This window comes from Cebus imitator, unplaced genomic scaffold (assembly GCF_001604975.1).
Source record: "Cebus imitator isolate Cc_AM_T3 unplaced genomic scaffold, Cebus_imitator-1.0 Scaffold86, whole genome shotgun sequence".
Classification (NCBI taxonomy): domain Eukaryota; kingdom Metazoa; phylum Chordata; class Mammalia; order Primates; family Cebidae; genus Cebus; species Cebus imitator.
Genome location: NW_016107401.1, coordinates 6387093 through 6403148, shown reverse-complemented (window position 1 = coordinate 6403148; position 16056 = coordinate 6387093). Strand labels below are relative to the sequence as shown.

General features: G+C 38.4%; 1 protein-coding gene across 1 annotated transcript in view; it reads right to left on the bottom strand.

The window, feature by feature from the left end:
* Positions 1-6332: 6332 nt before the first annotated feature.
* The window catches only part of RARS1 (arginyl-tRNA synthetase 1), a 34431-nt gene continuing 24707 nt past the window's right edge, over positions 6333-16056 (bottom strand). Inside the window, exons 12-15 of the mRNA XM_017534457.2 lie at positions 13856-13961; positions 9033-9205; positions 7559-7806; positions 6333-6555 (exon numbers count right to left, since the gene is read on the bottom strand). Of these exons, the coding sequence (XP_017389946.1) occupies positions 6446-6555; positions 7559-7806; positions 9033-9205; positions 13856-13961 (637 nt within the window). The 3' untranslated portion in view covers positions 6333-6445. The remainder of the gene's footprint in view (positions 6556-7558; positions 7807-9032; positions 9206-13855; positions 13962-16056) is intronic.

The window sequence follows — 16056 nt, the reverse complement described above, 5'->3', positions numbered from 1 at the left end:
AAAAAAAAAAAAAAAAAAAAAAAAAAAAAAAAAAAAAAAAAAAAAAAAAAAAAAAAAAAAAAAAATTTCTTTTTTTTAAATTTCCATAGGTTTTTGGGGAACTGGTAATATTTGGTTATGTAAGTTCTTTGGTGGTGATTTGTAAGATTTTGGTGCATTCATCATCAGTATATACTGAGCAGTATACACTGAACTTGATCTGTAGTCTTTTATCCCTCACCCCCTTCCCACCCTTTCCTCCTTGGTCCCCCAAGTCTATTGTATCATTCTTTATTTATTTATTTTGATATGGAGTCTCCCTCTGTCACCCAGGCTGGAGTGCAGTGGTATAATCTCAGCTCATTGCAACCTCTGCCTCCTGGGTTTAAGCGATTCCTGTGCGTCAGCCTCCCGTGTAACTGAGATTACAAGCGCCCGCCACCACACTCAGGTAATTTTTGTATTTTTAGTAGAGACAGGGCTTTACCATGTTGGCCAGGCTGGTCTTGAACTCCTGATCTCAAGTGATCTACCCACCTCGGCCTCCCAAAGTGTGGGATTAAGGCGTGAGCCACTGCACTGGCCTATTGTCATTCTTATGCCTTTGCATCCTCAGAGCTTAGCTCCCACTTATAAGAACATACTATGTTTGGTTTTCCATTCCTGAGTTACCTTGCTTAGAATAATAGTCCCCAGTCCCACCCAGGTTGCTGTGAATGCCATTGATTCATTCCTTTTTATGGCTGAGTATATATATATATACACACAATGGAATACTGGTATATATATATACCAGTTTTTTTCTTCCACTGTGTTCTTTTGATGTTATCATAAATGAAATTGTTCTGTCATTTTTGTGTTGTTCATTCCAAGTGTCTAGAAATACAAATTTTTATATTGAGTTTGTATCTTGCAACTCTGCTGATTTATAAGCACTAATTTTGTGTATGTGTGTAGTCTTTAGAATGTTCTATATGTAAAACCATGTTATCTGGAAATAGTGATAATCTCATTTCTTCCTTTCCTATCTTAAAGCCTTTTATTTTTCCTCACCTAATTGTCCTGGCTAGAACTTCCAGTAGAGTACTGAACAGATGTGACACAAGTTAACATCTTTGTTTCTGGTCTATTGAGATTCTCATGTGGGGTTTTAATTTCCCTATTCATTAATATGAATTTATTAATATGATGAGTTTATTAATATGATGTATTACTGTGATTTTTTTTTGTTTTTGAGACAGGGTCTCATTCTGTTAAACACTCAGGCTGGAGTGCAGTGGCTCAGTCTCAGCTCACTGCAACCTCTGCCTCCCAGGTTCAAGCAATTCTTGTGCCTCAGCCACCCAAATAGCTGGGATTACAGGTGCATGCCACCATGCCTGGCTTATTTTTGCATTTTTTTGTAGACATGGAATTTCACCATGTTGGCCAGGCTGGTCTTGAACACCTGACCTCAATCAGTCCACCTGCCTCTGCTGCCCAAAGTGCTGGGATTACAGGCATGAGCCACCATGCCAACCTGTGATTTTACTTCATATGTTGAATCACCTTTACATTTCTCAGGTAAATCTCACTTGGTCATGTGTATAGTTCTTTTAGTATTTTGCTGAATTCAATGTTATTATTGAATTTTCTGTATCTATGTAATAATTGATCTGAAGTTTTATTTTATGATGCTTTTGGTTTGAATATTGGGATAAAAATATCCTTGTAGAATGAGTTAAAAAGCGATCCTTGACATTTTGGGCTGGATGATTAAAAAACAAACAAAAAAACAAACCTTTTTTTGAAGAGTTTTAGAAGGAATGGTGTTAAGTCTTCTTTAAAGATTTGGTAGAATTCACCAGAAAAGCCATCTGGTCCTTGGGTTTTCTTTGTTGGAAGTTTTTGACTACTGACTAAATCTCTTTGCTACATAGGTCTATTCAGATTTTGAGTTAGTTTTGGTAGTTTGTATGTTTCTAGGAATTTGTCCATTTCATCTAAATTGTCTAATTTTTTGGCATACAATTGTATTCTCTATTCCTTTTATTCTGTAAGGTCAATAGTAATATCTCTACTCTCATGCCTGATTTTAATTATTTGAGTCTTTTTTCTTTCAGTCTATAAAGGTTTGACAATTTTGCTGATCTTAAGAAACCAACTTTTGATTGAATTGATTTTCTCTATTGTTTTTCTATTCTCTAATTCATTCATGTCTCATCGTATTTTCTTTTTTATGCCTTCAACATGTTAAGTAGGTATTTTTCATTTTAGTGTACTATGTTAATTACCTTATTTCTCTTACCATATATTTTGGAGTTATTTTCTTGGTGGTTGTCCTGGGGGTTACAATTAACATCTTAATTTATAACAATCAAGTTCAGATTAATATCAACTTAGTTTCAGTAGTATACAAAATCTTTGCTCCTATACAGCAGTCTCCTATTCCCTTTTATAGTTTTGTTTTTGTGACAAATTACATCTTTATACAGTGTATGTCCATCAACATATATTTATGTTGTTTTACATCTATCGACAGTTTTTATACATTATATGTCTGTCTTTACACATTATATGTCCATCAACATAGATTTATGCAGTTGCCCTTTTAATTTTAAATTTTTTTTTTTTTTTTTTTTTTTTTTTTTTTTTTTTTTTTTTTTTTTTTTTTTTAGACAGAGTTTTGCTCTTGTTACCCAGGCTGGAGTGCAATGGCGCGATCTCGGCTCACCGCAACCTCCGCCTCCTGGGTTCAGGCAATTCTGCCTCAGCCTCCTGAGTAGCTGGGATTACAGGCACGCGCCACCATGCCCAGCTAATTTTTTGTATTTTTAGTAGAGACGGGGTTTCACCATGTTGACCAGGATGGTCTTGATCTCTTGACCTCGTGATCCACCCGCCTCAGCCTCCCAAAGTGCTGGGATTATAGGCGTGAGCCACCGCGCCCGGCCTAAAAATTTTTATTTTTTAGAGATGAGGTCCCATTATGTTGCCCAGGCTGGAGTGCAGTGGTTATTTATAGAGGTGATCATAGCACACTACAGCCTCAAACTCCTGGACTCAAGCAGTCTTCCCACCTCGGTCTCCTGAACAGCTGATACTACAGGGCCCATGCCACCACACCCATCTCCATAGTTGCCTTTTAAGTAAGAAAAAAGCTACAAATAAAAAATACATTACTGTTAATTTTTATACTTTTATATATTTGATTTTCTAATCTTTTACACTTTTTATGTACTTACCTTTATTGATGTTATTTAGTTAGTCTAGGGTCCTTACCTTTCAACATTTAGCATTTCTTGTAAGGATGGTCTCCTAGTGACAAACTTTGTTTATTGGGAAACATCTTAATACCATCTTCATTTTTGAAGAACAGCTTTGCTGAATATAGAGATCTTGATTAACAGTTTCCCCCACTTTTGGACTTTAAATGTCATTCTACTGGCCCTATGAAGTGCCAGGGGCGGTGAGATTGGCACAGAATTCTCATTGGGGTTGGGATTGGGGAGAGTAACTGAATTCTGGCAAACCAGATATCTTTGGATGATGGAAGCCTTCAGGCAGCCCTGTGTCTGGGAAAGCACTGAGTAGAGGCCTAAGAAATAGATTAGCTCAGCAAACAGGTCTGTAAATTAATTTAATTCTGTAAATTAAAGAATGGGATGTGGAAAATTTATATTTATGTAGAGACACTGGACCATACCAGGTCAAACCTTTTCCTACCAACTTAATTTTCCTCATTCCTCACATTATTGTGTTGAATCAATTTTGAGATGTACATTTTAACATTTCCGTTAATTGCAATGCATCTCACAGATGATGGTTGTGACAGTCATCACTGTCTTCACATGGATATTAGGACTCAGATAATAATCCTGGGAACCACAGTGGAACATCAAAACACTGCATCATCAATGTTTTTGATAGCATAGAGGATGATATTGTCTAGAAACGACAGAAGTTAATGACCTGCATCAAAAAGTATCTCAAAAGAGAGGACTGGTTAAGTTTTGGGAGTATTTTAACCAATTTACTTCAGTTGTGTTTTCCTTTGCTAAGTTTGCACATAAGTGATACATGATAAAAGTCTAAAAGACTTCAGTACACGTGAAATGAAATTCTAACTTATACAAACGTTCTATCGGTTTAAAAGTTGGTCAAGTTTTTTTAGTAGCACAAAACGATAGTATATTGCAATCAATGGTGTTTAGAGCTATTGATATACAGTACAGTAATTTCCTAGAATGCAGTGAATAAGCTTGAGGTCACAGAAAAGATCATTGCATTTGTTAGGATAAATGAATGAACATCTGAAAAGCATATTTTTTCTTTTAACCAATAAAAAATTATTTTGACTTTTTTTAGAGGTCAAGTGAAGGCAAGTTTGAGAGTCACAAAGGCCCACAGGCTTAAATAAGATTAAGGATTATCTGAAGTCAAACTGGCTTTGTTTTTCCAAAGGCTAGCACATTAAAAACAGGGTAGGCTGGGCCCAGTAGCTCACACCTGTAATCACAGCACTTTGGGAGGCCGAGGTGGGCGGATCACAAGGTCAGGAGATCAAGATCATCCTGGCTAACACAGTGAAATGCCGTCTCTACTAAAAATACAAAAAATTAGCTGGGCGTGGTGGCACACACCTGTAGTCCCTGCCACTTGGGATACTGAGGCAAGAGAATTGCCTGAACCTGGGAAGAAAAAAAAAAAAAAAAAAAAAAAGGCATCAATGCACTCCAGCCTGGAAAACAGACCAAGACTTCGTCTCTAAAAACAAACAGGAGAATCGGAACTATACTATTCCTAAGGAAAGGGTTCTAATATTATCTACATTAACAAATGGTATTTATATATCTATAAATTATGGTAAGACAATGTTTTAAAGATATAGTTATGGTCTCGAGATGATATTCCAGTGTATGAACTTATCATGACCTTTGGTTAACTTAACATACTCCCCTAGTCTTTCATCATTTTCTCCTCCACCTCACTGAATCCTGTTTTTAATTCATAAAATCTCCCAAATCTTCTGACCCCTGGGCTCAATAGTCTAGGTGGACTGTCTTTGCAGTTAGTAGAGGAAACTGCTTAGCCTCCCCGTATTTGTTGGAGGGAGCAGCGATCTAACGTGGACGTGATAGACTTATACATACCAGTTTGTGAATGGAAGCTATCATCATGACTCATTAAGATCCTCTCTAAGGTTCCTCTAAGCTTGTAGACTTTTAGAAACAGCATAGTATGATACAATTCATGCTTATTAAGCATTCATTTTCTATTGTGTTGGCTTTACATGCAATCTCATTTCATTTTTTAAATTTCTTTATTTAATTAATTTATTTTTTTAAGATGGAGTTTCACCGTGTTGGTCAGGCTGGTCTTGAACACCCGACCTCAGGTGATCCACCCGCCTTGGCCTCCAAAGTGCTTGGCTTACAGGTGTGAGCCACCACACCTGGCCATCTCATTTCATTTTTAATTTGTATTGGCAGATTCCAGTAACTGCCATCTCAATAATTAGTGTGTGGAATTGTACCCCAAAACCTCTCTTGCTGCCACTACCAATCTCCACATTCTGTCCTGCTACAAGGACTCCAATTTCATGAAACGAGACAATATGCCTTGCCTGGGGGATGAATCGTGACTGGTCTAAGGAAATCATGGCAATCCTCTTCTTAGCCTGGACATTCATGCTAGGTTTCCAACCTCCTTTGCAACTAGGATTGGCATATGGCCAATAAGATGTTAAGAGTTAATCTTGAGCTTCAGGAAAATTTCCACTCTATATTTCCTTGCCCCCTTCCCTTGAACCAAGATTTATTATATTGCCAGGGTCATCTTTTCTTAAAATGGAAAAAGCCTGAATTTGGGACTTTTTTTTATTTTTGAGAATATCCACAGAAGAATTTGGGATTTTAAACATGCATGGGTGTGAATCTTAATTTTGTTCCTGAGCAATCCAGGGCAAGTTACTTATCTCTGTGCAATCTCAAGTTTTGTTACTTGTAAAACAGGATAAATATCTCTCACAGAACAATGAAATGAGACATGAATGGGACAATGAAGATGTGTAAAGTTCTTGGGGCCTTTTCAGGGTCAATAAATGGAATTCCTTATCTAATTAAAATTAATAAAACATTCCTGCCAAGTCACTCTTTTCAGGGTCAATAAATGGAATTCCTTATCTAATTAAAATTAATGAAACATTCCTGCCAAGTCAATACACTCTTACTGTGGTGCACAAATCCTATTATTTCATGGTCTCCATTAAAAGCCATTTTGGTTTAATGCTCAGCAAGATATAAGCATATTTGTGAAAGTGATTTTTTTTCTTTTTAGAATTCTAGTTGTTAGAGATAAAAAACCACATTTTGCATAGTTGACAAATTTTCTTTACTTTTATGCTTATGTCCACATGATTGTAAAAAAGCAAACAGTGCCAATGGCCACTTTGGTAAAAACACACAGTGTTCAAACCTAAGAAGGATTACATCCTCTGGACAGGTTTTATTCCCAGGATATCGAACCCCTTGGCCATGACAGCAGCTACTGCTTCACATAACAGCATACGCCACATGTTCACCTTCAAGATTTTTCCTGAAAAAGACAGAAAAAAGCTGTTTATAACTTGTTTTCCTTTTTGAAAATCATTATTAAAGAATCTATATTACTTGCAAATTTTAGTTAGAAGTGCATAGCCCAACCCACAGATGTTTTTGGGTTTTAACTAGAATCTTTTACCTTAAACCAGGAAGACAGACAATTAAAAAAATAAAGGCACTTCTGTTAAAAAAAATAATTGTTTTTGACTATTAAGAGCTATGAGGTCGGCAATGATTAGAACAGCACATTTCACTTTTTAAAAAATTTTTTCCTAACAGTCGGAAATAACCATAAACCTTATTAACATAATTGGTGATTTTTTTTTCCCTAATAAAGTTTCAGTTCTCAGGCATGACTCTAACAAATGCCTACTTGCCTTATAATACATTAATTCAGACAACTTCATTAACTATGTAATATGACAGACAGCAGAGAGCCTAAGGTAAGAAAAGATAACAATTGTTTTCCAACGTTTCCATTATCAAAAACACTCAAAGATTCCTTCTGGGACCCACAAACACACTGTTTGTTGGAAATGTCCTACTCTCAGTAATCTTCCAAATGTTTTCTTTGGAGTCCTAAGGTTCCATCTCATGTGCCTGATGTTGTAGAAAAACAGACTAACTGGGCAGAATTCCCATTTCTGGTTTAAAGTGCTACTTCAAATTTTGTCCTTTTATATGATGTGAATCACTACGCAACTATTAGGGAAAAAGGGGAAATTCCATGAATAAAACAAACCTGAAAAACACTCCAACACAATTCAAATGCCTTGATGGCACCCATCCCCAACATGGCTACTAAATGAGACACTTGGAGCTGGGTACAGTAGCTCACACGTGTAATTCCAGCCATTTGGGAGGCTCAAGTGGAAGAACCACTTGAGGCCAGAAGTTTGAGGCTGCAGTGAGCTATGATTTCACCACTGCACTCCAGCCCAAGGGACAGAGCAAAGATCCATGTCTCCTAGGAAAAAAAAAAAAAAAAAGACACTCACCAGTTTGTCTATCTTTCTCCACACAATAGCAGCTATCATAGAACTCTGTGAAAGTAGTTGCCAGCTCATATATATAATCACAGAGAGTGTGGAGAAATAAGTCATCTAAAATCTTTTGCAGAATCTCAGGGAACCGTAAAATGCAACGGCCTAGTTTCCATTCCTTCTCATGATCCAAAAGAATCTTGGTTTCTTGAGCAGCTTTTTGGAGCATTTCTTCATCAATATTGGCCAGACGTGCAATAGACCTTAAAAGAAAAAATTATCAGGCAACAACCACTGTTTCCTTTTCTTAGGCATACTCGTTCTCCACTCGAAAACATATACTAAGAAGTGATTCATGTAAATCAGAAATTATCACCAACTATAAAGAATTTCCTATAAAAATGAAGTATTTTATTTTATTTATTTATTTATTTATTTTTTGAGACGGAGTTTCGCTCTTGTCACCCAGGCTGGAGTGCAATGGCACGATCTCGGCTCACCGCAACCTCCGCCTCCTGGGTTCAGGCAATTCTCCTGCCTCAGCCTCCTGAGTAGCTGGGATTACAGGCACACACCACCATGCCCAGCTAATGTTTTGTATTTTTAGTAGAGACGGGGTTTCACCATGTTGACCAGGATGGTCTCGATCTCTTGACCTCGTGATCCACCCACCTCGGCCTCCCAAAGTGCTGGGATTACAGGCTTGAGCCACCGCGCCCGGCCTGAAGTATTTTATTATAGGGCATAATATTATGCAAAACTAATAACCTGACCTAAAGGATTTCATAATACTAAAAATGGAAATGTAATTCTTTTAGGGGATCGGCTGACACTTCCCAGATATTTAAACACAGAGCATCTAGGAGAATATTGGCAAGTGCAATTAGAGCCAGGTTTAGGGATTCTGGGATAACTTGCAATTCTAAAAGAGGACATATTTCCAAAGATACTTGTAGACAGAAAAGTAAATCTAAACAACAAAAAAATAACCACTCTAGGCTCGGTGTGATGGCTCATGCCTGTAATCTCAGCACTTTGGGAGGCCAAGGTGGGCAGATCACTTGAGGTCCAGGGTTTGAGACCTGCCTCACCAACATAGTGAAACCCTGTCTCTAATAATAATACAAAAGTTAGCTGGGCATGGTGGTGGATACCTGTAATCCCAGCTACTGGGGAGGCTGAGGCAGGAAAATCACTTGAACCTGGGAAGCAGAGGTTGCAGTGAGCCGAGATCGCATGATTGCACTTTTAGCCTGGGCAACAGAGTGCGACTCCGTCTCAAAAAAAACCAAAAAACAAAACAAAACAAAACAAAAAAACCCATCTTAGAGCCAGGTGTAATGGTGGTACATCAGTAATCCCAGCTACTCAGGAGGCTAAAGGTGGGAAGATCATTTGAGATCAAGACCCTATTAAAAAAAAAAAAAAAAATTTGGAGTAACATGCTTTTCATTTGATTTAAAATAAAACAATATCTACCCATAATTACCTGATTCTGGTGAAGGCATACAACAAGTAAGCAGCTGTATTTCCTCTGTCATCTAGCATTTTGTCAAAGGAGAAGATGTAGTCATTCAACCGGTTATGGGAAAGGTCAGCATATTTGATACAGCCATAAGCAACAGATGTCTGAGCAGCATTCAGTTCCTCTGCAGTTAAGACCTTTGGGAAAAACAAAACAGTATTTTATAGTTTACTGACTGCTGCTTTTGACCTGGTGGCTCATAGGCATAAGACTGGGGTAGGGAACATCTAATGATATTCTTTTATCAATAAACTTTAATAAACGTTGACAATGAGGCAGGACATGGGCTAACGTACAAAGAAAATAATGAAAATGTAAAATGCATTATGCACAATGAAGAATGTTTCTATGAGAAACTGAATTTGTAAAATGTCAGCATAAATACCTTTTCCCAATGTATTCAGTAGATATGAAACCAGAAGCATCAATTATTAGTTTATAACCACTTTATACTATGAACATTATGAAGTTATAGGAAACACAGTAACACAGAAAATACAAATAAAATATTTGGGTTAAGTAATTAATTGAAATCAAGAGTGTATTAAGAGTAGATGAAAAAACCTATTCACTATTTTGCTAATATTTGCTCAAGTATTCTAACGCAATATTAGGCCACAAGTAAGTAAGTAAGGATTTTGCTTCTGGCCATGACAGAGTACCTTGCAACAGACTAACCATTCTACCAAAAGCAACTATTTAAAAGCTGGGTTAAACATATGAAACAACTGTTTGACGTCACTAGAGAGCATCAACACAAGCAAAGTTGACGGGGCTATAGTTCTTGGAAGAAGGAAAACACAGGGAATAGTCCATGCTCACTTGTTTTTTCCCTAAGGGCATTTTTCACATCCCTACAGAACCCAAGCAGAAAGAAGTGGTCTTACTGGGGTGAGAAGACAAGAGTTTAGAATACAGGGCTGCTAAACAAGCAGGGCCAAAATCCCCAAAAGGAAGGAGCCACAGAGGAGCCAAAGACTCTGTGAACAAATTTCTTTCAAACTGTCATATGGCTGCTAGATTTTTTTGGAGTCTTGCCTTGTCCATAGCAACTTACAACTGTTTTTCAAAGGAAACTATGGTAGCTGAAAGACAATGGAATATCGTTTTTATTTATTTCCTCCCCCCAGCGCCACTGGTCCTCTCCAGTTCTGTGGAATGTCATCTCTAAAAATGCTGAAAACAGCTGCCAAACTAGAATTCTATACTCAATAAAAACATTGTTCAAAACTGAAGGCAACACAAAGATATTTCTGGACAATGGAAAATTCTGAAAGAGTCTGTCACCCCAGCAGACCTATGCAAATAAAATGAAATAAAATAAAGACCTTCAGACTGATAAAAAATAATCTCAAATGGATGCAAAACAACTTCAGGAGGCCGGGTGCAGTGGCTCATGCCTGCAATCCCGGCACTTTGGGAGGGCGAGGTGGGTGGATCACAAGGTCAGGAGTTCGAGACCAGCCTGGACAACATAGTGAAACCCTGTCTCCTTGAAAAAAAAAAACAAAAAACAAAAAAACTGCAGGAATGGGCAAAAATGTATAAATATAAATATTGTCTAAAGCAAAATAATAATAATGATAAATAAGCAAAAGACTTAACAGATTCTTCACAAGAGAAAGTTATCTAGATGATCAATAAGCTTAAGAAAAGGTAGTCAAGCTAGGAACGGTGGCTCACGCCTATAATCCCAGCACTTTCGGAACCTGAGGCAGGCAGATTGCTGGTTCCAGGGGTTTGAGACCAGCCTGGCCAACATGGTAAAACCTCATCTTTACAAGCAATACAAAAATTAGCCTGGTGTGTTGCCATGTGCCTGCAGTCCCAGCTACTAGGGAGGCTGAGGCAGGAGACTCACTCGAACCTGGGAGGCAGAGGTTGCAGTAAGCCGAGATCATGCCACTGCACTCCAGCCTGGGTGAATGAGATTCTGTCTCAAAACAATAAATAAAAATAAAGAAAAGGTGGTCAATATCATTATTAATCAGAGGAATGCAAATTTTAACCACAATAAATCACGACACACTCATCAGAAAAGCTAAAATAAAAAACACCGACAAAGCCAATTGTGATGTTTAACACTGTTAACTTGATTGGACTGAAGGATACAAAGTATTGATCCTGGTGTGTCTTTGCAAGTGTTTCCAAGGGAGATTAACATTTGAGTCAGTGGGCTGGGAAGGGCAGACCCAACCTTAGATGGGTAGGCACCATCTAATCAGCTGCTAGCGAATATAAAGTAGGGAGAAAAAGTGAAGAGGAGACTGGCCTAGTCTCCCAGCCTGTATCTTTCTCCTGTGTTGGATACTTCCTACCCTGGAACATCTGACTCTAAGTTCTTCAGTTTTGGGGTTCGGACTGGCTCTCCTTGCTCCTCAGCTTACAGAAAGCCTATTGTGGGACATTGTGATCATGTAAGTTAATACTTCATAAACTTCCCTTTACATATATCTGTCCTATTAGTCCTGTCCCTCTAGGGAACCCTGACTAATACACCAATGTTGGTAAACATATGGTACAATGAAACTCTCATATGTTAGCAGTGGGAGTATACAACAGTCACCACTTTCTCCTTGGCAATTTTTTAAATAAAGTTAAGCACAAGACAATCCTACAACCCAGGAATGCCATTCCTAGATATATATCCAAAAGAAAAAGCACATGTACCTCTAGAAGGGCTTCAACAATAATGTTCAAAATAGCTTTGTATTCTGAACAGCCAATAACTGGAAATAATCCCAATGTCCACTAATAGGAGAATGGGTAAACAAAATGTGGCACCTTCATATAACAGAATATGCAGCAATAAAAACAAATGAACTACAGCTGGGTATGGTGGTTCATGCCTCTAATCCTAGCACTTTTGGAGGCCAAGGTGGGTAAATTGCTTGAGCCCAGGAGTTCCAGCCTGGGCAACATGGCAAAACCCCATCTCTACAAAAAATACAAAAATTAGCCGGGTATGGCTGTGGGTGCCTATAGTCCCAGCTACTCAGGAGGCTGAGGTAGAAGGATCACCTGGATTACATGAGCCCAGGAGGTCAAGGTGCAGTGAGCTATGATCTTGCCACTGCACTCCAGCCTGAGTAACAGAGTGAGACTGTCTCAAAAACAAAACAAAACGAAAAACATGTGAACTACTGATAGACATGGAAAAGAACACATACTATGTGATTTCATTTATGTGAAATTCCAGAATAAGCAAAAGTGATTTATAGTGATAGGAAAATTTCTAGGGTGATGGAAATACATCTTGAGCGGTATTGCAAGGCATAAATATGTAAAAATTCATCAAGTTGTGCATTTTACCATACACATTTAAAATTAACTTAAAAAAAATACTAGCTGGGGTGATTAAATAAATGAAAGAGCCAAAGCAATTTTTGTCAACAGGCAGACTAAACAAACTGGCTAGATGACTAAACTTTCCACTCTTCATCTACTGTGCCAGATGTGCCTAGACCTGTGATTTAGTTGGCTCATCGGGACAGATTCCTTATGGCTTGGTGCTGTCTTTGTGACAGTGAGTTCTTGTGAGATCTGGTCATTTAAGTGTGTGGCACCTTCTCCCACCTTCTCCCCCGCCCCCAACTCTCTCTTGCTCCTGCTTTCACCATGTATAGTTGCCTGCCCGCCTTTTACCTTCCACCATGAGTAAAAGCTCTGAGGCCTCCCCAGAAGCCAAGTGATACTGGTGCCATGCTCGTACAGCCAGAAGTACCATGAGCCAATTAAACCTCTTTTCTTTTATAAATTACCCAGTCTCAGGTATTTCTTTTTAGCAGTGCAAAAATGGCATAATATTAATACAACCAGGATTAAAAGGCAAAACTATTTTGGAGATCCCAGCTTGGTAGATTTGAAACTATCTACTGGAAGTAGAGAAAAACTATTTGAGATTTCTTCTTGCTGGCAATGGAAATGGAGTAGTGAAAAGGATAAAGCCATAATTACAGCCTGCCTTCATGCTCTCTGGATTGTAAGTGATCTGTTTAAAGTCAAAGAGAGCTTTTCCTCAAAACCTTTTTTAGGGCCGGATGCGGTGGATCACCTGAGGTTAGGAGTTCAAGACCAGCCTGGCCATCATGGTGAAACCCCATCTAAAAAAAAAAACACCTTTTTTGGCATTTGGATATTTCATGTGACATCACATCCTAGTCTGTTTCTTCTTTTGTAGTTTTACTCCTCTTTTTACAGTAGTGTGTTCCTTCCAAAACATGACTTTCCTTGCTGGAGATGTTATAGGATCCTTGGCATGACCTCTCCTCTACTGCTCCAAACTTAAAAAAAACAAAAACAAAAAATAACCAATTTTTCCTGTTGACTTTTCTTCATTTTGAATTCCTCCAAATTCCATACAAACCCAACCATAGTCATTTCTAAGGGTGCTATGAAAGACCATCAAGTTGCCTGCTCTGAAGCTTCATCAATGGCAGTGGGTGGCAAGAACTGACTGCTATAACCACTCTACAAATGCTCCCAAAGAATGAGCTTGGCACATGTAGACTCTAATGTAAGTTGAAGAATCAAACCCCTTCAGTCTGCAATATTCTTCTATCACTGGGAATTGCTGTTAAGCAGCACAGATACTAAGCTACATTAACAAAAGAGGAAAAAGATAAGGTCTTTTTAATTGCCAAGATGTCTATTTTCTAAATAAACGCTCAGCAATTCACAAAATAAGCTTACTATTCAATAAAATCCGAGTAATATAAGCCTTGTCCTAGGTGGACTGATTCCTTATAATGGTCAGTATACATTATGCCAATAAGGCTTCGGATTACCTTGTCTCTCTGTTTTTCCTTCAATTTGTCCATGGATCGTTTTAGTCCTTCTTCCAGAAGGTCCATGAGGCGCACTGTTTCACCTGAACGCGTTTTAAACTTTTTCCTAAAAAATGTAAAAGTCCCAATCAGATTTTGAAACAGACTTTTAAACTTAGAAATCTTTGAAAATGAAGGTTGGAGAGACATGACCACAACCTGCAACATATGTTTGTTTCAAATCTCCAAGGTATATGTTGCCCCTGAGAACGATTAACAGAAGGCTTCATGCCAATGGTAACAATGCCTTATGCGAGTCATCAAACAGGGAGGGTGCTGAATGAAATACTGTGCTATCAAGTGTCTTTCTTTCATCTCTCGCCCTCAAAGCATCCTATGCTCTCGCCCTCAATAGCACTCTATACATATTTACCTTTAATACATTTCCTAATAGAGAAAGAAGATATTTGTTAATTTGTTCGCTTTCTTGGAATACAAAGTTTGGCTCAGATGTTTCACCTTTTTAGAAAAATTACTAATCAAAATACATGTGTCTAGAATTGCTTGGAAAGTCAGCAAATTCTTTGCCAAAATCTCACTTGACTTTCTCTGTATACTAATTCCTCTTGTTCAGTAATAACCAAGCCTTGATTCATACCAGAATCACCTGGCAAGGTTTTAAAAAAGATGCTTGAGCAGCCAGTTGCTTGCTTGCTTCATTCATTTATTTATTTTTAGAGACAGGGTCTTGCTTTATTACCCAGGCTGAAGTGAAGTCTTATGGCCATGACTCACTGTAACCTTGAACTCCTGAGCTTAAGTAATCCTTCTGCCTTACCCACCCAACTAGCGAATTCTATAGGTGAGCCATCACACCTGGCTAATTTTTAAATTTTTATTTTTTGTAGAGATGGTGTCTCTCGCTATGTTGCCCAGGCTCCTATCAAACTCCTGGTCTCAAGCGATCCTCCCACCTTAGCCTCTCAAAGTGTTGGGATTACAGGCAGGAGACACTGTACCTGGCCCAGTTGTGCTGAAAAACAAACAAACAAGCAATAACAACAAAAAACAGAAAAAACCCCCAGGATGCCAGGACCCTATTCAGATCTACTGCAATCAAAATCACTATGGATAGGGCAAAAGCACTAGAAAGTACTGCCCTGGACAGTTGCTGTTAAAAAGCATTTTGAAAAAACTGAATTTTACCTATTAAACAGAAAAGTTCATACAACACCAAGGATATAATATCATTTTTGTTAAAAATCCTTCAGACATAACAATAAAGCATTCCTTTTTACCCAAAGCTTACCAAAATAAATGCACTACTTTCTACTGAAGTTTTATTTTCAGAGGTTGCCTAAGAGTTTACTTGCCCTGTAAAATTCTGCCTATACAGAATTAAAACTCCTTTATTATCCCATAAATACATTATTTTCCATAGCTTTCTTTATGCCATATACCCCTTAAGTGTCCCACTTTCAAATCTCTGATAAAATGAAACTCATCATGAAGACCAGTCAAAATGCTAAAGGAAACCTTCCTTAATGTTTCTGCTTTGCAATTACTGTTCCTTTCAGTTATTCCCTACCTGTGCCTGCCTTGAATTTTTGTTTTTGGTTTTGTCTATTCTGACTACTGGCTCTACAATGAGAGATACACATCTAAAAACCAAGAAAGAGCTCTAAAAAAACCACAGATGCCTAATACCCACTTCAGACCCAATAAGTCAGTAACTCCCACAGTGGGCCTTGCATGTATATTTTCACAAGCTCCACAGGAATCTGATCTGCTCTAGATGACAGGCTCCTTCAGGGAGGAGGTCATGTTCTGTGTATCTGTGTGTACACACTGTGGAGCATCCAGCCAATAGCATGCACAGCACATGCTCCATATGCAGATGTACACAGAATAGCAGGAAGATGAAATAAAATTATCATTCAAAAAATTAAAAAGGCCAGGCGCGGTGGCTCACGCCTGTAATCCCAGCACTTTGGGAGGCCGAGGTGGGTGGATCACGAGGTCAAGAGATTGAGACCATCTTGGTCAACACGGTGAAACCCCGTCTCTATTAAAAATACAAAAATTAGCTGGGCATGGTGGCACATGCCAGTAGTCCCAGCTACTCAGGAGGCTGAGGCAGGAGAATTGCTTGAACCCAGGAGGCGGAGGCTGCGGTGAGCCGGGATCGCGCCATTGCACTCCAGGCTGGGTAACAAGAGCAA